Source organism: Schistocerca americana, chromosome 1, assembly GCF_021461395.2.
Source record: "Schistocerca americana isolate TAMUIC-IGC-003095 chromosome 1, iqSchAmer2.1, whole genome shotgun sequence".
Taxonomy (NCBI): domain Eukaryota; kingdom Metazoa; phylum Arthropoda; class Insecta; order Orthoptera; family Acrididae; genus Schistocerca; species Schistocerca americana.
In genome coordinates, this window is record NC_060119.1 from 764,609,490 (window position 1) to 764,635,448 (window position 25,959).

At 39.5% G+C, this 25,959-nt stretch overlaps 1 protein-coding gene across 1 annotated transcript in view; it reads left to right on the top strand.

The window, feature by feature from the left end:
- LOC124611879 (putative serine protease K12H4.7) overlaps positions 1 to 25,959 on the top strand; it is a 118,379-nt gene that overhangs the window by 87,626 nt on the left and 4,794 nt on the right. The window contains exons 6-8 of the mRNA XM_047140281.1: positions 600 to 916; positions 10,414 to 10,546; positions 18,097 to 18,266. Of these exons, the coding sequence (XP_046996237.1) occupies positions 600 to 916; positions 10,414 to 10,546; positions 18,097 to 18,266 (620 nt within the window). The remainder of the gene's footprint in view (positions 1 to 599; positions 917 to 10,413; positions 10,547 to 18,096; positions 18,267 to 25,959) is intronic.

The window sequence follows — 25,959 nt, forward strand, 5'->3', positions numbered from 1 at the left end:
GGGATATCGGGGTACAGGTGTGGGGAGAGAAGAATGCTGTGTGGCAGAGCACACAGGGAGTAGATGAAACAGACAAGGCTGCCAGGTGTAGTGTTGAGAGGCTGTGGGGGAGGGAGGGGGGAATGGGGACCAGAAAAGGAGTGGAGCAGAGGAGGGGAAAAGACTGGCACAGAGTGGCATGCAATGGGGGTTAGGGAATATGAATTTGGAGGAGAGAAGGGGCAGAAGCACAGCAGTCATAAAATTGTTGATATCCCAGTCTGGACTTTCTGTTGTTAGAAATGGTTGTAATTTTATCAGAACAGACAGAAACTGCATGGGTAAAAGTCTAGTAGCAACAACAGTGTGAACTTGTTGTGGTTAGCTGCTGTTATGAGGTCAAATTGAAGTAAAGAATTCTTTTATATGCCTTCATAACAGATTACTTTCAACATTCCTTTGTGTTTAATATTTTATCACACTTTATAGTTTTTTTTCCCCCTATGTAAAAATCCAGTTAACAAAGACTTTAAAGTCTTGAAATCAATTTGTGCAAATAAACTTGTTCAAAATGGATTATTTACACAGCAAATATTATTTGGTTATTTTTCTGATTTCAGGTTATGTGATCCAATAAACCCTAAAATAAAAAATGACTTGTCAAACTTGTTTGAGTCATTAGCAAGCAATTTTGCTGGAGTTGTTCAGTACAATAAAGACAATCGTCAGTTTGAAGGTGCCAAAGCAACTAATATTACAATTGATGTTGTGTGCAATATCATGGTAAATGATAGTATAGGGCAGCCTGTCTCCAGATATGCTGCTGTAAGTTCATTACTGTTAGACGCGTATGGCCAGGAGTGCCTCGATTACAAGTACTCCAAAATGATTGAAGAAATGAAAGCCATTGCTTGGGATAATGAAACAGCAGAAGGAGGTAGGTGGTCATTTTTATGTGATGGTTGTGTATCACATTTATTTTCCTGAATGCATAATTTAAAAGGTAAGATGTGGAAGCTATGAAATAATGGAACCCTTCTGGCATACTAATAATGAATTGTGTGAAGTTGATAAATTATACATAAGAACTGAAATTTGTAGCACAAAAGAGATCTTTCTGGGAGGAAACCAAAGGTCTGAAGTATAAGCATTTGTAAATGCAAAGTACTTCACAAAAAGTTACAAGATTGGAAAATTAAAAATGGATGTATCTAAAAAGATGATGTAGAAACACACTTTTTCCAAAGGGGCATTAAAGTGTGGTAATTAAATGCATGTTTAACAGTTGCATACCAATACTGTGTTACGCTGGCCAACGCCAATGGGAGGGGTCAGCGACTGACCCCACAACCATCACACATTCTCTAACTAGGATAAATCACATTACTTATGTAGTTCCATAATTATGGCAGATTAGAAGATTAAAATGTTGATTATTATTACTGGAAGAGGGTTTCTGGCACATTTTTAGTAAAAAATAAATAGTTTTTTTTTTACATTTCTTTGTATTGTTGTTGTTGTTGTCGTCTTCAGTCCTGAGACTTGTTTGATGCAGCTCTCCATGCAACTCTATCCTGTGCAAGCTTCTTCATCTCCCAGTACTTACTGCAACCCACATCCTTCTGATTCTGCTTAGTGTATTCATCTCTTGGTCTCCCTCTATGATTTTTACCCTCCATGCTGCCCTCCAATGCTAAATTTGTGATCCCTTGATGCCTCAGAACATGTCCTACCAACCGGTGCCTTCTTCTTGTCAAGTTGTGCCACAAACTCCTCTTCTCCCCAGTTCTATTCAATACCTCCTCATTAGTTATGTGATCTACCCATCTAATCTTCAGCATTCTTCTGTAGCACCACATTTCAAAAGCTTCTATTCTCTTCTTGTCCAAACTATTTATCGTCCATGTTTCACTTCCATACAGGGCTACACTCCATACAAATACTTTCAGAAACGACTTCCTGACACTTAAATCTATACTCGATGTTAACAAATTTCTCTTCTTCAGAAACGCTTTCCTTGCCATTGCCAGTCTACATTTTATATCCTCTCTACTTTGACCATCATCAGTTATTTTGCTCCCCAAATAGCAAAACTCCTTTACTACTTTAAGTGTCTCATTTCCTAATCTAATTGACTCAGCATCACGCGACTTAATTCGACTACATTCCATTATCCTCGTTTTGCTTTTGTTGATGTTCATCTTATATCCTCCTTTCAAGACACTGTCCATTCTGTTCAACTGCTCTTTCAAGTCCTTTGCTGTCTCTGACAGAATTACAATGTCATCAGCGAACCTCAACGTTTTTATTTCTTCTCCATGGACTTTAATACCTACTCCGAATTTTTCTTTTGTTTCCTTTACTGCTTGTTTAATATACAGATTAAATAACATCGGGGACAGGCTACAACCCTGTCTCACTCCCTTCCCAACCGCTGCTTCCCTATCATGTCCCTCGACTCTTATAACTGCCATCTGATTTCTGTACAAATTGTAAATAGCCTTTCGCTCCCTGTATTTTACCCCTGCCACCTTTAGAATTTGAAAGAGAGTATTCCAGTCAACATTGTCAAAGCTTTCTCTAAGTCTACAAATGCTAGAAATGTAGGCTTGCCTTTCCTTAATCTATTTTCTAAGATAAGCTTTCTCTAAGTCTACAAATGCTAGAAATGTAGGCTTGCCTTTCCTTAATCTATTTTCTAAGATAAGTCGTCAGGTCAGTATTGCCTCACGTGTTCCAACATTTCTACAGAATCCAAACTGATCTTCCCCAAGGTCAGCTTCTACCAGTTTTTCCATTCGTCTGTAAAGAATTCGTGTTAGTATTTTGCAGCTGTGACTTATTGAACTGATAGTTCGGTAATTTTCACGTCTGTCAACACCTGCTTTCTTTGGGATTGGAATTATTATATTCTTCTTGAAGTCTGAGGGTATTTCGCCTGTCTCATGCATCTTGCTCACCAGATGGTAGAGTTTTGTCAGGACTGGCTCTCCCAAGGCTGTCAGTAGTTCCAATGGAATGTTGTCTACTCCCGGGCCTTGTTTCAACTCAGGTCTTTCAGTGCTCTGTCAAACTCTTCATGCAGTATCGTATCTCCCATTTCATCTTCATCTACAACCTCTTCCATTTCCATAATATTGTCCTCAAGTACATCGCCCTTGTATAGACCCTCTATATACTCCTTCCACCTTTCTGCTTTCCCTTCTTTGCTTAGAACCAGGTTTCCATCTGAGCTCTTGATATTCATACAAGTGGCTCTCTTTTCTCCAAAGGTCTCTGTAATTTTCCTGTAGGCATTATCTATCTTACCCCTAGTGAGATAAGCCTCTACATCCTTACATTTGTCCTCTAGCCATCCCTGCTTAGCTGTTTTGCACTTCCTGTCGATCTCATTTTTGAGACGTTTGTATTCCTTTTTGCCTGCTTCATTTACTGCGTTTTTATATTTTCTTCTTTCATTAATTAAATTCAATATTTCTTCTGTTACCCAAGGATTTCTACTAGCCCTCGTCTTTTTACCTACTTGTTCCTTCACTAATTCATCCCTCAGAGCTACCCATTCTTCTTCTACTGTATTTATTTCCCCCATTCCTGTCAATTGTTCCCTTATGCTCTCCCTGAAACTCTGTACAACCTCTGGTTTAGTCAGTTTATCCAGATACCATCTCCTTAAATTCCCACCTTTTTGCAGTTTCTTCAGTTTTAATCTACAGTTCATAACCAATAGATTGTGGTCAGAGTCCATATCCGCCCCTCGAAATGTCTTACAATTTAAAAACTGATTCCTAAATCTCTGTCTTACCATTATATAATCTATCTGATACCTTCTAGTATCTCCAGGATTCTTCCATGTATACAACCTTCTTTTATGATTCTTGAACCAAGTGTTAGCTATGATTAAATTATGCTCTGTGCAAAATTCTACCAGACGGCTTCCTCTTTCATTTCTCTCCTCCAATCCATATTCACCCACTATGTTTCCTTCTCTCCCTTTTACTACTCTCGAATTCCAGTCACCCATGACTATTAAATTTTCATCTCCCTTCACTACCTGAATAATTTCTTTTATCTCATCATACATTTCATCAATTTCTTCGTCATCTGCAGAGCTAGTTGGCATATAAACTTGTACTACTGTAATAGGCATGGGCTTTGTGTCTATCTTGGCCACAATAATGCGTTCGCTATGCTGTTTGTAGTAGCTTACCCGTACTCCTATTTTTTTTATTCATTATTAAACCTACTCCTGCATTACCCCTATTTGATTTTGTATTTATAACCCTGTATTCACCTGACCAAAAGTCTCGTTCCTCCTGCCACCGAACTTCACTAATTCCCACTATATCTAACTTCAATCTATCCATTTCCCTTTTTCAAATATTCTAACCTACCTGACTGATTAAGGGATCTGGCATTCCACGCTCCGATCCGTAGAACGCCAGTTTTCTTTCTCCTGGTAACGACGTCCTCTTGAGTAGTCCCTGCCCAGAGATCCGAATGGGGGACTATTTTACCTCCGGAATATTTTACCCAAGAGGACACCATCATCATTTAACCATACAGTAAAGCTGCATGCCCTCGGGAAAAATTACGGCTGTAGTTTCCCCTTGCTTTCAGCCATTCGCAGTACCAGCGCAGCAAGGCCGTTTTGGTTAATGTTGCAAGTCCAGATCAGTCAATCATCCAGACTGTTGCCCCTGCAACTACTGAAAAGGCTGCTGCCCCTCTTCAGGAACCACACGTTTGTCTGGCCTCTCAACAGATACCCCTCCATTATGGTTGGACGTACGGTACGGCCATCTGTATCGCTGAGGCACGCAAGCCTCCCCACCAACGGCAAGGTCCATGGTTCATGGGGGTAGGTATTAATTTCACAATTACAAGGATTATTCAGATTCACATTCAGAACACTTTACAATATGAACTACTTCTTCTTTCTTGGTGTGTGCAAGGCAGATATACCTCCTGCAATAAGTGCAAGCCTTCGTGTACTTACGGTCTTTTCTTGTAGAGCATAAGTAACAGCGTCCTTTCTTTGGCAGATTATGCACAGCTGCACGTGTTACTTTCCGTCGCGGCTCCATAACGTTGTTTCCTCTGCTCACATCACCTTGATTTTGATTACAATCATACCCAAAAATTGATAACGCTGTAGTGTATTTTGAGTGTAGGCCTACAGCATTATGAGCGCGTGTTTTCATGTTGAGGTCACAAAGTTCACGAGCAATATCTTTCAGGTATTTCTTTCTTCCAGAACTCGTTGCCGGGTAATTCTTTGTCCATTCCTTGTGTGTATCTTGAAATACAACATATGAGTTGTATGCTGCAATGTCTATCAAGTTGAAAAACACCACCATTGGCCATCGACGCGTTGCTCGACGGCAGCTGTACATTCTTACACACTTTTCGAATGTATCCACTCTTGACTTTGTACAATTGTAGAATAGGATGATGTCTGGCTTCTCTTCTGTCACATTCATATCATGATGTTGGGTGGACAATATTGTAACAACGTTTCCTTTCTTAGGCACGTAACTGACTAAAGTGGCATCATCACTAAAGGCAAATTGGATTGTTCCCAGTGTAGCTTTTTTTTTTTTTTTTTTTTTTTTTTTTTTTTTTTTTTTTTTTTTTTAGAGAAACAGGACGGAGTTCTTTAGGAACATCGCGTTTGTCACTTCTAATAGTACCAACTGTAGTTATTTTCTCTTTCAAAAGATCAGATGCGAGGGGAACGGTAGTGAACTTCCTGTCCATGGTAACATTTCTTCCAGATTGTTTCAAGTTAGACATTTCAATCAATCTTCTAACTATTCCAGGGCCACTGTTATGGTTCTTCTCATTAGCGTGCTTTCCAGTGTAGGGATCCCGCAGCGAAACAGTATTTCATATCTGATTCACATAACAAGTTCACCTTTATTCCATATTTTCCTGGTTTTGTTGGAATATATAGCCTGAATGGGCATCGCCCATGGAAGGTCACAAGTTCTTCATCCACTGTGACTGACTCACTAGGATTATATAACTCAGGAAATTTACTATCATGTTTCATGTATCCCTGATAGGAGCAAATTTCTCAGTCTGTTTTCTAGCTACTCGAGTTAGAGCATCATCAAAACGCAAATACTTCAGTAAAAGCCTAAGTCTATGCTCCGAAAATGAAGCTCGAAACATCGGAAAGTTTTCTTTACTAAATATATCATGTAAACTGTCCTTGTTCTGTCTATGGACTCCACAGTTCAATAGATGCTGACACAATTTTTTCCCTTTCAAATGCTTTCGAAATTTTTATGAAAATATCTTCAGATGATTTCCTAAGGTTTTCAAGCTTTTGATTGGTACACATCAAGATGTTATCCAGGATGTTATATTCGAAGTACATGAGTAAAGCTTTACCTGGTGTATCAGGTTTTATCCCTGGCTTAATTCGTTTCGGGGTTCTCATTGCGTTACCAACAGACCTCCTCCTCTGATTTACATAAGGGCTTCTCTTCCACATCATACTTGACGGGGCCACCCTGTCTTTTTCAAGTTGATCAATTTGTGCTTTCGGCCTGGGTCGTCGTCTTGTTGGTTGAATATCTATAAAAATATGAAAACAGAACTGAACACTAGCAAACTAAGCACTCTACCGAGACACACATCCTAATATACTCCAAAATATCTGCAAAAAGTAATAAAAATCAATACTTACCCTGCTCACTTTCATCCAACTCGCTGCTGTCAGAAACTACTTGATCTGGAATTTCCATGACTACATCTTCAGTTTCACTGCTTGAGCTTTCGGATAGTTCACCACTAAATTCATTGTCTGAACTCTCAAGCAAATTTCTAATTTCGTCATCTGTCAATTTCATTTTCTTGTACATTCTGTCAAATGCCACAAAGATATTACCTTCCACTCATCACACTGTTTACCGGTTGACTGTGAGTGGTGATTGTTGACCAGCTACACCTTCAGTTATAACAATCGCTATAACTCAACAGTGAGTGTAAACCAAAAGCTGTTCTTATTGTCGATTGTAGCAATTATAGTTACGATAAATGTCATTTATTTATTAAATAAACTACTGAAAACGACAGGAGTTTTAGCCTAAAAACTTCGTTGGGGTCAGTTATTGACCCCCCCCCCCCCCCCAATTGGTATGCAACTGTTAAAAGTACTAGCACACAGATCGCAGAAACCAAGTGCTTTGTGTGGAAATGATTAGAGCATAACAGTTTTATTTGACTTTCTGAAAGAGGGATCTGTTTGGAGCATTGTACTGTCAGAAACAATTGTAGACATGCAAGGATGACAGTGATAAGCACAGTTTGTGTCATTAGTAAAGTTCAGTGAAGTTATATTGTCACCCTGTGGGAGGCTGGCCAATCTTTTTGTAGAATTGCCTGGCATGTTTGACGTCATGTGTTTATTGAGGTGTCAGATATGTGCCTCAAAAGTCTTCTTTTTTCAGTGTTCATTTAATATTTAAATTAGACAACTTTCAGGAAAGTAAGATGTTTGGTTAGAGAGAAGAAAACAAGGGCTTTCAAATACAGTGTGTCTTATATCAAACAAATTATTAGTGGAGTTGAATGCAGTGCATGTTGTTTTTGTGTATCACAAATTTCTAATATTTCTTTAAACAAAATGTTTCTGTGTGAAATATTTATATAGTGGGTAAGGCTTACTACCACCTAAAATAACACACGTAGAACTAAAGTATACAGACTGACTTTTTATTTCTAGCAACATGAATATACATTCGTAGATGAACATGGTTAATTTGATACAGAGAATGACTTCAAAAATAACCCTTGTACCAGGAGTAACATACTGTACAGCCAGTTGCTAGATCAATTACTCATACACAGTGCTGCTGCCCTCCCACTTTTTATTGTAACTTTTTAAAATTTATTATATATCTAATTTATAGATTTAAGCTATTAACTGGCCTGCTCTTGTGTGAACTGCTGGCCACAGCATCAGTGCAGCTGCAAGATGCAGTAACGGTATCGCTGCTGGTTGGTGAAATGGATGGTAGGGCTTGCAGCGTCAGTGTATTGTCTTGTAGGGGTAATTTTGCCATTTTGAAAGATCTCAATGGTATGGTGTCCTAGTCATGACACTAGGAAGGAACCAGTGTCGGACAGTTGGAGCATCGATTTGATGAGATCTGTGTGGAGTATGATGCAAGTACAGTCATCCAAAGCTTTGCGGATGAATACAGGGCATTCACTGTGGCCTGAAGCAGCCAGATGACGGATCTTGACTGAGTGATCTTGGAGCCTTTGTCCCAACTGTGGCAGTTACACTGCAGAAGCCAGTAGTTTGGGTGTGCTGAAACGCGCAATGACTCCTCTTACACTATTTCTGCTAACAATGCTCTTATCTGGCATGTAAATTTTGTGAAGGTCTAAAAGGACCAAGGGAAGTATCTCTGCCCATTTTCTGCTTTGGCACAAACACAAACTGCCTTAGGACCCAGAGCATCTTTCACCCTTCCCATTCCTGGCAAAATGGTATCTTGTTGGTTAATGATGCTGGATGCTGCACAAGTTGGACAATTCTTGGAGCAAAACATACTTTATTTACTGGCCCTGATCTGTAGTACCTTGGAGAAGGAAACCAAATCGTGCAATCCAGGTGGTGGCGGAGGTCTTTGCTGTTCTCTAAGTGGAAATGTTGGTGATGGTTGTAGCTTCTGCCCACCAAGTCCATTTATTCATGACAAAGAAAAGATATCTTTAGCTGTCTGCTTGTGGAGGGAGGGTATGTGATTCATCCTGATTTGTGCGGATCTTGCTGGAGAGCCTATAAGCTATTCGGTGTCATCATGTACATTTCGTCCCACTGTGCAGTGCTAGCATTGAATACATAAATGTGCCCATGCATGGACATAATCTTTAATCAGTGGTGACACAAAACGATCAGTCAGTAACTTGATGGTTTTGTTTGTTCCTGGATGTGACAAATTGTGAACACTGTCACAAGCATCTTTGTAGAGCTTTGGCAAAATGTAGGGCCTTGGCTTGTGCTGAGAGATGTGGCTCAGTAGTGTTAACTTGGTGACTGGGGTGGGGATTTGGGTGAATCATAGTCCTGTGGAAGGATCAGCCAATAAATGCTGTAATTGTGGATCTGCAGTCTGAGTGGTGGCAAGCGATTTGTAATTCATGGTATTTGTCAACCAACAGATGCATAAAAGTAATCAGCCACAAAGTTTTCTGCTCCTTTTATGTCACACATCCATCACAAACTGGCATAATTGCTTATTTGGCCTATGGTCCTCTATTTCTTCAAGCATATATCTTTATTCCTCCATTATTCTTTTTTGTTTCTTCATTGGCTTTCTTCTGTGGTCTCAATATTCAATAACTTTCCTTGATAAAAGCATTTTTTTATGGCTGCTGATCTTCGTTGATTGACAATTGTGCAGCATCATCCTTGTTTCTTTAGTTGAAAGTATGAAGCTCGCATCTCTTTTGTGAAGACATGCTTGGCCGCTGAGGGGGCACAGCCCTTGCAGCCCTACTTCCCTTTCTGTGTATGCAAGTCTGTCCATGTACTGTCCTTTTTTACCCTCTGCCTTTCCATTGGTGCTTGAATTTTGTTTGTGATTTTGCACACTCATTTTCTTCCCTTTTGGCATTCTAAAACTTTTCATTCTTAGCTACATGGTCCCCCTTGTTGAGTTTGACCTGCTATTCCTCTTCCAGATTTTACGGAAATGTGAACCATGCAGGATGGTGTATATTCCACCTTGTGTGCCTGACCATCTTTGCATCTTTCCTTTCTGGGCGAAGGTAATACACCCAAAACCTGACAGGTTACCATTCTGTTGTGGAGATTGTAAGATACCTGCATGATGGTAGCCCCCTGACCGTACAGAGATATCACTGCTGATACTTGAACTGGAAACTCTCCTCACATGCCAAGGAGTATGTGCTTGTCATGGGTGGGTCACTGTGACTCCAGGCAATGGTTCAATGGCCAGGTAGATGTTGCTACAATGATTGGGTATGGGAATACGTTAGTTACTACTAAATGGACCTCACAAAATGCGCAGGTAGTTCTTGTATTATCAGCAGATAGTGTATGGTGTTTAGTATTGACAAAAAATTGTAAAGAAGTACAGTAACATTTTCTGTCATACTTAAGTATATGTAATTTAAAGATGTCAAACATATCTGTTAAATGTAACAGACCTGATTAAATTTCAATATTAGCTTAAATATAGTACCATGTTGACAAAAACTTTCAGCAATTAGTCTTGGGTGAAAATAAATTACTTTTCTTGATATTGTTACTGGAAAATTAGTTATGTGGTAAAAGTGTTCTGCAGCAAGTCATTCATGGAGTGATTCTTGTATTAAAAATGAAACAAAAAATATTAATGCTATAATACACATTGTCCCAGTTACTCTCTAACAAAGAAATTTTGTTAACAGGTCGTCAGTGGACATATCAAACATGCACAGAGTTTGGATTTTACCAGACATCAAGCAAAGAACCAAAATTATTTGGAGATAACTTCCCAGTCGATTTCTTTATTCAGCAATGCTCAGATATCTTCGGCCCTAAGTATGTACCTCGGATGTTTCTTGTCTTAAGTTAAAAACCTATCATAATTTGTTACCAGCTTGATGTGAACCTCAGTTCTCTAATTTTGTTGTGCTCATTTAGTGGATTTATGATAAACATGTGTTACACGGTTATTTATTCTCTCTCCAGAACAACATAAAACATGTTGTTATAAAACATGTTATTGAATCAGCTGTGTCCAAAATTTTGATAATAATAGAAAACAATATCCAGCTGCACCACAACTACACTGCCAAGCAATTTTAATTCTTATTTGACATACGTACCCCACAAACTGCCAAAATGTGTGCAGCTGAGTAGCTTGTTGTCCTGGTTGGTAAATATTAACATAATTTATAACACACCAGATGGCTTCCCACACAAGTTTTGACAGGTGTGCACCATCAAGAACCAACTGTCAGAAATTGGTCTAAAGATCAAAGCTAATGAGATCTCCTAAGAAAATGTGCAGAAAGCCCAAAACGTGCATGGAAAAACAGTAATCAATGTAAATCATTTTCAAAATAATTGAAAGACTTCCACAAAACTAAGCATCACTGATTGCCCTGTGTTCGAGTCTTGATTTATTTTTGTTTATGTTTTAAAAACTGTCATATGGTGTTCCTGTAGAGCATTATTTCAGTTGAGCAGGTGCGTAAACTTTCAAATTTGTCAGGAGCAAAAATTCCTTGCATTTGTCACCTAATAATAAACACTAGTGAGTATTCAGATTGTGTTGCAGTGTCACTCAAAGGAAATGTTTGTGTTAATTTCTGTTTATAGATGTGCTTTTGGATGCACAATATGTTTTATTTTCCTGTCTGGTGCATACATAAATAAAACAAAGTTTTCTAACACATGGGCAGACCACATACAGCTGACATGTGAGAACCATATAATAAATTTTGTCCACACACTTGTAGTGATTGTTCCTGTGCTTTTTTGATGGTCAATGTAAATATGTATCATACTAGCAACTATAGATAAATGTTTGAATCCAAATGGCTTATCTGTTCGAATGATTCAGATGGGTTGCAACAGTACATCTTATCCTGTAAATTTTCCCTTAAAAATTGTAGCTTCGACGATATTGTTCATCTTTTTCACTGAAAACCTGGTACCATTGAATAGTTGTGGTGGCTTTGTGCTTCAGGGAAACAAGCAGCGTGCCTCGCAAATAAAGTGAAGTCAAAGCTTTAGTTAGATAACCAACAATTTCATCTTGATTCTTTACAGTACTGCTAGACTTGACACATTGTTGCTTTGCCTGCTATTTAATTTTGCATGATGCAATTTATGGCAATGACATCGTTGGTTTTGGTTGCTAATATAGCATGTGCACTGAGCCACAGATTATTTTTGTAATTCTGTGTGATATTTGGGAAGACTTTGTGAATCATTTCATCTGTGGGTACTGTAACTTTACAGAAGTTTGTTGACGATATAATAAATTTTGTGAATTCCTCAGTTGCCATTTTCCCATTCCCAATATTGAGCAATTGTTTAGCAAAATGTTCATCAGATGCATCATGTTGTAGTTGTACACACATATTGGTCCCCAAAGTCAATTTCTGTGTATGTTGTCATAAAAGTGATGATTTGAGACATGCATTAAATTCATTAGCCACTGCGAAATGCAGTACAACTGGTTGAATTTATTGAAAATCACCAGACAGTAAAATGAGCGCACCACTGAAGAGTTGTTCATTTCCTCTCAAATCTGTGTGTGTATGAAGAAGCACATTATGTGCCATAGTACATTTGTCCCATATAATGAATTGACGCGGTTGGAGTACTTTACCCACCACTGAATTTTTTTGTCACTATTGCATGTTGGTGTCTGAGTTATTTGCATATTCAATGGCTGAATGCAATTTTTGGCCAAATATTTGTTGTGCCAAAACACATGTATTAATTTCATCTTGTATTGAGGCGATAAAATCATTGCTAGTAAAAGACATAGTGCTCAAAAGCTAATGTGAATACTGTATTCTGTTACGTGTTATTGCGCTCCATGTATAAGTCTGTTACAGATGAGCGGTTGCCTTTCTCGTATATTATATATTGTTCCATCCAGGAATTTCAGTTACTGTTACACATTACCAGTTCGGTTCTCTTCCTTACCATATCCTTTTACCTTTGTTGGTGTAACACTCTACTTATCTAAAACTCATTGTTCGTTCTTTATTCCTTAATATTTCTATACATCATTGTCCTCTACAGTACCTACCTTCGAACCACGAACTGACCAGCTTCTGTTGCAAAATTTGAATTCCTGCTGGTGTAACAGTCTACCACACTAAATAGTACTGTGCTACAACACCCTGCACTTGTGGTGACTCCCGCTTTTTGAACATTTAACTCCAGTGCAGTTTTTAAACGTATTCTCCAATATTGATTTATACTGCCAAACATGGCTGTAAGCAGATATCATGTATTTATTTATGATCTCCTCGTATAATCGTGCATGATTACTTACGATTGCACGTGTAAATTTGTGATCAAATTTATTTGTTTACTAATGCACCCAGTACTTCCTGCTTCTTTAAAACATTTTCTGAACTTACTACACAACTCTCTATAAAGTACCCACAATTTATTTCTGTTGTAACACTTCATAAATTTTCAGCTTATTATTATCCACGTTTTCTACAAATTTTGTGTTACTCCTGTGATTCCGCACCCATCCAAGCACGATTCCCTGCTCATTCTACCTTCTCCGATCCAGAAAACTCTCCTTTTCCTGTGGCAAACTCTGGTCACACATCCTCATTCTAAAATCCTGTCTGGTACATGGTACCTTGTGTAATGGGCTTAACATCAATATTGGCATCTCAAGGTATGATCCGTTCTACTCCTAGAACCTTCACTTTTTCCAATTTCACCAGCCCCTCATCCTCACCAAACTAGTCCTTCATACTCATATAATCCAAGCTCAAACCATATTTGACAGCCTCTATTGCTTTTGTAAATTCCATTTATTCTGTGGCCCCAACTGCCTGAATTCCATCACTGCAATAGAAACTCTTGCACTCAAACAGTTGGGGACAGCATCCCAGCACCATTAGAGAAAGCTGTCTCAGCTACTCCTGTTGGGGCTGCCTGTAGCCAGTAAAAAGCCTACTACTCTGATACAACTTCCCACATGCCCCTCTCCCATCCTCAAAAACTCCTTCCACCCTTCATGAAACACACAACTCCTGAATACCTATCCTGTAAACCTGTTGTCAATCTTTCTGCCAAATCTCTGACCCATGCAGAAGCCTCTGTATTTTCTAAAGGCCTCATCTTTAGCCCCAAATCAAGTTTCAACAACCACACTGGGCTTCTGAAGGCCCTTCTTTCTTTTGCTCATTCTTTGCAGTGAAAACACTTCCTTGCCACTTACCCATTGAACCCATATAGAACCTTGTTACAATAGTTTCAACCTTCTACCCAGGCATCCCCTGGTAATCTGCCAGGTATTCTTCACTTCTAACCTGACCCTATGTACCTTTCCGAAGTTGTTCCTCAGTGAGTCCGACATCACTCATATGGAACACATTGCCATCCATAACCTGAAAAACAGTGCAGACCATATCCTTTCTGCAGACAAAGGCTCCACCATAGTGGTCGTGAAATGTAGTGACTATGTGGCTCAGGGTCTTTGCCATCTTTCTGACATCTCTGCATTTGAACCTTATAACCATTATCCCATCCCAGAATTTCAACATGATCTCAAGCAGCTTTTCCAGACCTTAAGCCCTTCCCAAAACCTGACACTTGAATCTGTCTCCCTTCTCACACAAGCAACACCTCGCACTCCTGTCTTTCTGTCTACTACCCAAACTCAATCCCACAGGTCGTTCTGCTGGTCATCCTGTTGTGGCTGGGTACAACTCTCCCACAAAATAAATCTCTTTCTTTGGTGACCAACACCTCCAAACACTGTCAAACAGACATGAGACAGCTGACTTTGACGTAAACAACTACTTATTTTGTTACCACTTGAAAATTAGTCTATAGTCAGTTGTATGAAATATGGATATGGTCATCGTTATTAAAAAGTAAGCACCTGTTTTGTCTTTAATACAACAAGTTATTAAATACCAAATTATAAGTCTCAGTCATAATAGTATTTTGCACTTGAATCATTTCAGATTTCACACTAAGTTAGACCCATAACGTGGAGCCATAATGATCCAATATCCATCATTTTGATTTGCAGCTCCTTGTATTGGTTGTGTTTGCAGTTAAAATTATTGGATGTGAGGTCCGCCAGTTATGCAAAACACTGTTTTTCTCAGTACCCAGACATGTTTCGGCACCATTTTGCCATCATCAGTGGGTGTTCATTTTTATTTATTCTGCAATGTGAACATTTTTGTTAAATGATTATAAAATTATGTGCATTTTTAGTTCAAACAATTGATTGTTTCTTTTTGTAAATACCTTTACATTTGGTGTGCATGAATTTTCTGGATCACTTATGTGTCAATGACTGCAGGTAGCTTGTCATCTGCAACCAAACGATGTTGATGAGAAAGATTTTTGCTGAGAGTTAACCTATCTTCTAGAATGTAATTTAGTTTTTTGCAATGTTTTTGCACCTATATTCGTTTTTACTTACGTTTTTGTGTGGCAAGCACTTTCATTCTCCACATCATGCTGAGGTGTTGTGATGCAAACATAACTATAACAAGTATCTTCCACAAATAATGTAGTAAAACACTTTTCACTTCACCAGAACACAATGTGATTGTGGTTTATTATGTGTCCCAGCCCAGTCAGTGTTCATTTGTTCACCAGAGAGTTCGGTGCCAAATTTGAATTTTGTTTGCATTTTATCTTTGTGTGTGTGTGTGTGTGTGTGTGTGTGTGTAGACTTTATCTGCTTGTGCTTTTTTTATTTATAAAGTTCCTTTAATGTGTTAAATAGTTTGCCCTTGCAGAGTGTAGTGTATTCATTTAAGAGCTGTTTTCCTTCTGCTATTGCCTTCTGTATTTGGAAGTTTTCGTCAGTGGTCAGTTTGCTGTATAGGCTGTGGCTGGGTTTTAGTATTCTTAAGTCTGTTTCTATTGTGGTTGGGTGGTGATTGTTATCTACAAGGTGGTCAGCAAATGTGCTATGGGAGCTGTTGCTTTTAAAAGCTCTGAGATGTTCTGAATATCATGTTTTGAAGTTTCAGCATGTTTGTCCTTACCAGTCAGTGTACATAGAAATGAGGCATGTGTGAAATTTCATTCTTTGCCTGTGTGCAAAGTCATATGTCAGATGTGTCAAATAGTCCAACAGAACTCATGGGATACCTCCTAATATCATATCGGTCCCCCTTTTACCCAGTTTAGTGCAACAACTCAATGTGACATGGACTCAACAAGTTGTTGGAAGTCCCCTGCAGAAATATTGAGGCATACAAAAGTGTTGCCAGTGCAGGATGTTGTGCACAAACTGACGTCTCGATTGTGTCCCACAAATGGTCTTTGGGATTCATGTCAGGTGATCTGGGTGGCCAAATCATTCACTTGAACTATCCAGAGTGTTCTTCGCAAATAATTGTGGCCTGGTGACCAGATGTCGTTTTTTGGGAACATGAAGTCCATGAATGGCTATAAATGGTTTCCAAGCACCTGAATGTGGCCATTTCCTGTCATTGATCAGTTCAGATGGACCAGAGACCAGGTCCATTCCATGTAAACAAAGCCAACATCATTATGGAGACACCATCAGCTGGCACACTGCCTTGTTCACGACTTCGGTCCATGGCATTGTGGAGTCTGCGCCATACTTGAAGCATACCATCAGCTCTTACCAACTGAAATTGGAACTCATCTGACAAGGCCACAGTTTTCCAGTTGTCTAGGGTCCAACTGATATTGTCATGAGTCTAGGAAAGATGTCATACAGTTAGCAAAGGCACTTGTCTCAGTCGTCTGTTGCCATAGGCCATTAACGCCATATTTCGCCACACTGTCCTAACGGACACATTCATCATATGTCCCACATTGAGTCCTCTGGTTATTTTGTGCAGTGTTGCTTGTTTGTTATCCCGAACAACTCTACACAAACTCCGTTCTCAGTAATTAAATGGAGGTCGTTGGCCACTGTGTTGTCCATGGTGAGAGTTTATGCCTCAAATTTGGTATTCTCTGCACACTCTTGACACTGTGTATCTCAGAATATTGAGCTCCCTAATGATTTCTGAATTGGAATATCCCATGTGTCTAGCACCAACTACCATTCCATGTTCAGAGTCTGTTAATTCCCATCGAGCGGACACAATCATGTTGGAAACCTTTTCACATGAGTCATCTGAGTACAAATGGCAGCTCCACCAATTCACTACCCTTTTATACCTTGTCTACATGATACTATCACCATCTGTATATGTGCATAGCGCTATTCCGTGACTTGTATCACCTCAGTGCAATTGTAGTGATGACCAATTTCATATGTTGTTCTGGCAGCAATATGTAGTGGTACATAACCTTTATTCAGGACATTTCATCATATATGGCAATAGGAAGATACTTCCATTGCTTTCCATAAGGGAAGCTGTTCACAGTCGTACGACCGAACATCTAATTAACATAAATACCGTACTGGTTTTCAATTCAAAATAATGTGGAACCAACCATACTGTGCAATGTCATACCAGTGGACTGTGGAAAGCAGTTGTCAAAAATTTATGTTTTGGCAGTCAGATATATGATCAAAGAGAGATATTGAAAGAAGTGAGCAGAAGTGTGAAAATCCTTTGATTATATTAACACTGTGTTTCAGGTAATGGCTGTATTATACATCTTTTAACCAGTGTCCATAGGGAATCGATTCACTGTCTTTTTGTGTTAATTTCTGTGGCTTTTCATTATTTAACAAAATTTATTTTTGGTTACATCATCATTGAACTAGAAGCTATGATGATGAAATTCTACTGCATAGAATTCAAAATTTTTAAGAGCTCTTTTTTTTTAAAAAAAGAGAAATAACTGTAAAAAAAAAAAAAAAAAAAAAAAAACACACAGAAAACTAGAACCTTATTTCACACAATCATGATTTTTGTCAATGTGATTTTGTGATTCAAGTGAAACATAGAAGGAAGTTTGTAAACAAAAGTTTGAATATAGAGTAGAGGACTTCAATTGTGATACTTTGAGGCTGTGGGTTAAGATGAGCACAGGTGGCTCAGATAGGATGAAAATGTATTTCCAGTAACAATGAATTCAGTCTACCAAGAATTGTAGACAAATTAGAGAGAGGTACAGAGTGAGATGACTCACTGACAAAGAAACTGGGCTTGCATTCAGGAAGATGGCATTTCAGATCCCTATCCACATTTAGGTTGTAGTTCCAAACAACTTTTCTATTTTTTTAAACCCCGTCTTAATACATGCACATAAAGTTTTTATGCAGTCTGTAAGTATCAGTCAACAGGCGCTAATATGAGTACTGCAAGTTGTTTTCAATATAGTGAGTCTGCTTTCTGTCCCATTCATGATCTTATCAACTTTCAAACCAGTTTTCCTCATTATGTTAAACAATACTGTAGTTTGCCTTTCATCTGTTGCAGGTATAATTCTGATTTCCTAAAGGCTGTCACTTACCGTACTAACACACTGTATGGAGCCTTTGCACTGCAGGCAACCCGTGTTGTGTATGTACATGGTTCAATAGACCCTTGGCATGCACTGGGAATTACACACACTTTACTATCAGATTCTCCTGCCATCTTTATACAAGGTTTGTCACTTTTACTTGGATTCTTATGATGTGTATCTGCATAGTACAGTGTATCTTGTATGTTTTGAAATGGGAAGAGTTAAATTCTTTTTTGATGTTCTTTACTGTATCTAGTTGATATTATCATTTTTAATACTTCCACAAGATATGAAAATTAATGACTTTATATGGAGGAATTACACATTTTATTAACTACTGGTTGTTGAGTGGTAAAAGAGATGTGAGTAGTGAACTGAATGCAAATTCCTGCTGTTATCACAACTAAAACCCTGAGTTATCTGTTTTCCTGTGAATTGCAGAGCGAACAGAACTTCCAACTTTTTAGAAAATTTATATTATTTAATTGTGTACTAATTTGTATTAAAGGCAAATATTGCTTTTGACCTACATAAGTACAACATATAGGTCTGTTTGTAGAGGTTCGTAACAAGGCTTCTGATCACAAATGAAGAATGATAAAACAGAGCTACTAGTTGCCAGTAATTAAATTCTTCTGGGTCTTGAACGCATTGTCAGTATGTAAAATTTTAACGGTTTTGGCTACATTGCAAGTGACCTCTTTCATGGTGTTGCCTTTGATAGCATTTGCAATTTGCACATGAGATAGCGTCCGAAATATCAGCAGTTTTACTGCTGACAATGCTGTCAGAGACCTAGAAGAATTGAAACTTCCTGGCAGATTAAAACTGTGTGCTGGACCGAGACTCTAACTCGGGACCTTTCTTTCTTTCAGGTGTGCTAGTTCTGTAAGGTTCGCAGAAGTGCTTCTGTTAAGTTTGGAAGGTAGGAGACGAGGTACTGGCAGAAGTAGAGCAATGAGGACAGGGCGTGAGCCGTGCTTGGGTAGCTCAGTTGGTAGAGCACTTGCCAGCGAAAGGCATAGGTCCCGAGTTCGAGTCTCGGTCCGGCACACAGTTTTAATCTGCCAGGAAGTTTCATATCAGCGCACACTTCGTTGCAAGAGTGAAAATCTCATTCTGGAACCTGGAAGAATTCATTGAGTGCGGCAATGACCACAGAAGCCAACACTCACATGAGCTACTTATTTGTTGTTGTAGTGTAGTTTTGGCTATTCAAAGAAATGGTCATTCTCACTTTGCGCTATCCTAATAATTTTTTTGCATTAGTTTTCACGTCCCTCTTGTTCCTCCAGCACTCTTATTAAAGCTAATACTGCAGTTGCATTGTCTCCAGTCTTCAGAGGTTAGCAACTATAAACATTTGAAACTTTTCAGTAGACATGCCCATTAGTGGATTGTAATTTATGCTTTTCATCTAGTTATTGTGCTAAGGACATGAGCTGCTCAGTCTATGATGATGGTTTTAACAAATCTTACAGAAACTCCTATCTGCCGCTGAGTTTATAAAGAATACAGCATGTTGACAGCTAAGATTTCAGTGATATATATAGAATTATATTTGTACAGCAACATGTCTATATAACTCTTTTTTAACTGTCAACATTTTCTGCAACTCCTGTAGTTGCCTATCCAAGATCTGTACAAGAAGGAGATCACACTACCAGTTTTCTCCATATGCTTGTAGCACAACATTCTGCGGCTATTATTTATTTGGCCAAATATCATACAGTAGTGTTCTTAAAAATCAAACAACAGAAAATCCAGGATGGAATGCAACAATATCATGAAAAAGAAAGATGCTACTCACCATGTAGCGCAAATGCTGATTCGCAAATAGGCACAACAAAGAGACTGTAACAAATACGCTTTCGACCAACAAGGCCTTTGTCGAAAATAGATGAGACACACACACACACACACACACACACACACACACACATGAATGCAGTCTCTGGCAGCTGAAGCTACACTGTGTGCAGCAGCAGCAGCAGCAGTGCTTGATGGGAGTGGCAATTGGGTGGGGGCAAGGAGGAGGCTGGGGCAGGGAGGGGGGGGGGATACTAGGATAGGTGTGGGAGACAGTGAAGTGCTGCTGGGGAGCACACACGGATGAAGTGGAGGGCAGCTAGGTGCAGTCGGGAGATTAGACGGAGGGCAGGGGAGAGGTGGGGGGAGGGGGTAGCGGAAAACGAGAGAAGTAAAAAGATTGGGTGTGTTAGTGGAATGACGGCTGTGTAGTACTGGAATGGGAATGGGGAAGGGACTGGATGGGTGAGGACAATGACTAATGAAGGTTGAGGCCAGGAGGGTTACGGGAATATAGAATATATTGCAGAGAAAGTTCCCGTCTGCGCAGTTCAGAAAAGCTGCTGTTGGTGAGAAGGAGCCATGTGGCACAGGCTGTGAAGCAGTCATTGAAATGAAAGATGTCGTTTGGGCAGTGTAATCAGTGCCCTGGTGGTCCTCTTCTTTCTTGGCCACTGTTTATCGGTGGCCATTCATACAGACAGACAGGCTTGTTGGTTGTCAGGCCCACATAGAATGCAGCACAGTGGTTGCAGCTTAGCTTGTCGATTACGTGACTGGTTTCACAGGTAGAGATAGGTGATGATTGTGACTGTGCTGGAGTAGGTGGTGGTGGGAGGATGTATGGGACAGGTCTTGCATCTACAATGCAAGACCTCTACCTACCCCATCTCCACCTTGTCCATGCACGCTCCCCAGAAGCACTTCACTGTCCCCCATCTCTACCCTACTACCCCTCTTCCTCCCTGTCCCAGCCTCCTCCTTAGCCCCACCCAGCTGCCACTTCCATAGTGCACTGCTGCTGCTGCTCCCATCTGTGATGCAAACCCTGTTTCATAAATCCTCCCACCACCATCTACTCCAGTCTGTTCACAAACATCACCTATCTCATCAAAGGCAAGGCTACCTGTGAAAACAGTCACATAATCGACAAGCTAAGCTGCAACCACTGTGCTGCAGTTTGTGTGGTCATGACAACCAACAAGCTGTCCATCTGCATGAATGGCCACTGACAGACTGAGGCCAAGAAACAAGTGGATCACCCAATTGCTGAGCATGCTGCCCAACATGAAATCCTTCATTTCAGTAACTGCTTCACAGCCTGTGCCATATGGATCCTTTCACCAACACCAGCTTTTCTGAACTGTACAGATGAGAACTCTTCTTACAATATATACTACGTTCCCGTAACCCTCCTGACCTAATCCTTCGTTAATCGTTGTCCTCACTGGAGCCTCTTCCCTGTTCCCATTCCAGTACTACACTGCCCTCATTCCACCAATGCACCCAGTATTTTTACTTCTCTCCTTTTCCTCTACCCCCACCCCCCCTCCCTGCTTACCTCACCCCCTACACTCTGTCTAACCTCCCGACTGCTCCTATTTGCCCTACCCTTTCTTCACCTCGTTCCCGCGCACTCCTCAGCAGCACTTCACTGTCCCCCATCCCTACCCTGTTACCTCTACCCCTACCCCTCCCCGCCCCAGCCTTCTCCTTACTCCCACCCAGTTGCCACTCTCATCATGCGCTGCTGCTGCTCGCAGTGTGGGTTCAGCTGCCAGAGACTGCATGTGTGTTTGTGTGTGTGTGTGTGTGTGTGTGTGTGTGTGTGTGTGTGTGTGTGTTCTATTTTCGACAAAGGCCTTTTGGAAAAAAATCTTATTTTTGACAGTCTATTTGTTGTGTCTATATGCAACTCAGCATCGCTGCTATATGTTCTTATAATAAAGTACTTTTGTTCTTTGTTGTGCACGAAACTCATAAGTAATTTTCACAAATAAATTGCTTCCTCTCTGTATTTTGTCTTTTCCTGCATGATACATGTATGAACAATTTTTTTCTGACTGCAGAATTATTATCATAGTTCTTGTTATACTGTTTATTACAGATAACATAAGGAGTCCCTAGTTTATATTTCAGCTCGTTTGAACATTTTCCAATGTGAACAAGGTTGTGTAATACCTGAAAATGGGAAAAAATATATGAGGCAGTCAGTATTCAAATTTCAGCACCAGCTAGCTTTGCACACGATTTTCTGCCCTTGATATGGACATCAGTCAGATATTTCAAATGAGTAGTTGCAGTTGATGTCTACTATATATTTGGAATTGCTTCTTTATTCAGTTGTATGTTGTGTACACAAAACAAAACAAAACAAAAGAGTGGGAGTGGAATATTTCCTTCCTCAAAACTGTAAACATTTTTTTCAAAAATAATCTTTGCTTGTTTCCTTCTTTTGGTTCTGCATCTACATGACTACTTCACAATGCACAGTTAAGTGCATGGCAGAGGATTCATTGAACCACCTTCGAGCTATTTCTTTACAATTCCACTCTGGAACAACATACAGGAGAAACAAACGCTTAAATACTTGTGTGTGAGCTCTAATTTCTCTTATTTTATTAAAATGACCCTTTCTCCCTATGTTGGTGGGTGCCAACAAAATATTTTCACATTTGGAGGAGAGAGCTGGTAATCGAAATTTCATGAGAGGGTCATGCTTCAGTGGAAAATGCTTTTGCTTTAATTATTGCCACCCCAATTCGCGTATCATATCTGTGGCACATTCTCCCCTATTTCGTGATAGTACACAATGAGCTGCCATTGTTTGAACTTTTCCGATATCCTAAGTCGATGCTATCTGATACAGATCCCACCCGATCCAGCAATACTCCGGAAGAGGACGGTCAACCATATAGGCAGTCTCTTTAGCAGATCTGTTGCATTTTCTAAGCTTCCTACAAATAAATAGTAGTCTTTAGTTTGCTATCCCCCCTCCCCCACATTGGGTGTGAGATCATTCTAGTTTGTTATTTGTAATTGCAATCCCTAAGTATTTATTTGAGCTGATGGCCTTTAGATTTGTGTGATTTATCATGTGTTAACCACAATTTAATGGATTCCATTTAGTACTTAAGTTGATCACTAAATGCTTTGCATTATTTATAGTCAATTTGCCACTTTCTGCATCATACAGATGCTTTGTCTAAATCATTTTGCAATTTGTTATGATCACCTGCTGACTTTACAAGATGGTAAATGACAGCATCATCTGCAAACAATCTAAGAGGGTTGCTCAGATTGTCTCCTAAGGTATTTATATAGATGAGGAACAGGAGGGGGCCTATACCATTCCCTTGGGGGACACCAGATATTGTTTCTATTTCACTAGATAACTTTAGGTCATTTACTATGAACTGTGTCCTTTTCTGATAGGAAATCATGAAATCAGCTTAACAGTTGAGATGCTACTCTGTAGGCATGCAGCTTGATCTGAAGTTGCTTATGAGAAACTGTATCAAAAGCCATCTGGAAATCTAAAGATAATCAATCAATTCGGCTTACACTGCAATAGCACTCATTATCTTGTGTGAATCACGAGCAAATTGTGTTTCACAAGAATGACATTTTCTGAATCCAACTTGGCTATTTCTCAATAGACCATTTTCATTGAGGTAATTCATAATGTTTAAACACAGTATGTATTCCAGAACCCTGCTGCAAATAGATATTAATGATATGGGTCTGTAATTCTGTGGATTACTCCTATTTTCTTTCTTGGTTGTTGGCGTGACCTGTGCAACTTGCTACTCTTTAGATGCGGGCGTTTCAATGAGCAAACGGTTGTGTTTTATTGCTAAGGGTGGAGCTTTTGTATCAGTATACTCTGAAAGGATCCTAAATGGTAAACAAACTGGACCAGAGACCTTGCCTTTATTAAGTGATTTAACCTGTGTCGCCACACTGAGGATATCTACATATATATTGCTCATGTTGGCAATTTTTCTTTATTCAAATTTTGGAATATTTACTTAATTTTCTTTGGTAAAGTGATTTTGGAAAAACCATGCTAGTAACTGCACTTTATTGGCACTGTCATCAGGAATGTTGCCATTGGTATTGCACTATGGAGATACTGACTCTGTCTTACTGCTGGTGTACCATATAGACCACCCAAATCTCTTTGGTTTAACTGCCAGATTTCAAGATGGAGTTTCATTGTGGTAACTATTAAAAGCATCTTGCATTGAAGCCTGCACTAAGTTTTGAGCTTCAGTAAAACATTACCAATCGTGTATTTTTGAAGTTGCCACCAACTATAATTGTATGACTGGGTTATGTATTTGGAATAAGACTCAAGTTTTCATTGAACTGTTCAGGAGCTGTATCTGTAAAATAAACCAATAATTAATTTATTTGGGTTGTCAAGTACAACTTCTGTCTGTACTAACTCACAGAAACCATCTACTTCAATTTCACTACAAGCTAAAGTTCTTCTGAAAGCAATAAACACTTTAGCACCAACTGTATTTAATCTATCTTTTCTGAACACAGTCAGGTCCTTGCTGAATTTTGGCTGAACTTATTCCGACTTTAGCCAGCTTTCAGTACCTATAACAATTTGAGCTTTACTGCTTTTGGATAGCACTTGAAGTTCTGGTTCTTTCCCAACACAGCTACTACAGTTTACAACTACAATAGTAATTGTTGCTAGGTCTATCCTAGTCCTGTGTTTGCCCTGCCGCTTTTAGACAGATGCCCCTTCTGTAGTTTCCCGAGATCCTCTAACCTAAAAAAACTGCCTAGTCCACTACACACAACGCCTGCTGCCTATGTAGCCGCTTCCTATGGGCAGTGGACACCTGATCTATTAAGTAGAACCTGAAAACTGACCACTCTGTGACACAAATTGAGGAATCTGCAGCATGCATGGGTGTAGAATCATCTGGGCCTCTGATTCAGACCCTCCACTTGATCGTGAACCAAAGGTCTGCATTTCGTCCTGTCGATGATGCTACAGATGATGAGCTCTGCTTTTACGAGGGTTATTCAGAAAGTAGGGAACATTTCCGTCTGACACCACTAGGCGCACACTGATCGCATATATTTTGGTATGTGCATGCTCAGCAGCTCAGTCAGTATCTATACATGACAGCAGGAATGTCTCTGCACATCTGTTTTTTTTTTTTTTTTTTTAATATATATTCGAATTTGAAATGTGCACTGCAATCGAAAATCCCACCAGTTGTGAGATATGGTCTGTGATACGGTTTTTGCTGGCCAAAAACCTAAAACCTGTAGAAATTTATCATGAACTGTGCAAAGTGTTTGGAAACAACATAATGAGTGAATGTTCCATCCGGAAATTGTGCATTTCATTTTAAAGTGGCCAAACCAACATTCATGATAAAGAGAAAAGTCGACGCCTGAGCATTGTGACTGACGATCTTGTCAGTAAGTTGATGAAATGATTCATGAAAACTGTCACTTCACAATAACGGAGCTTTCGCTTTCTTTTCCACAAGTTTCACGGATGTTGTTGTTTGAAATTGTCACTCAAAAACTAGGCTACCACAAATTTTGTGCATGATGGGTGCCCAAAATGCTTACAGAGCAACAAAAAGAACAGCGAATGGGGGGCAGTGTTGACATTTCTGGAGGCCTACCACAAACATGATGATCCATTACTGGATCGAATAGTAACTGGTGACAAGACTTGGGTGAAACACGTCAATTGCAAGACAAAATTACAGTCCATGAAGTGGGGACACACGAGGTCCCCCCAGAAACCAAGAAAATGTTTGCAAACCTTGTCAGCAAGGAAGTTGATGGTGACAATGTTTTGGGATAGGCAAGGTGTGCTTCTTATTGATTTTCTCGAACATGGAGCAACCATAAATTCTGCCCAGTATTGCCAAACTTTGCACGGCCTTAGAAGAGCAGTTCAAAACAAACACCGAAGAAATCTGACAACAAAAATTTTGCTTTTGCACGACAATGCCTGACCTCACATGGCAAACCACACT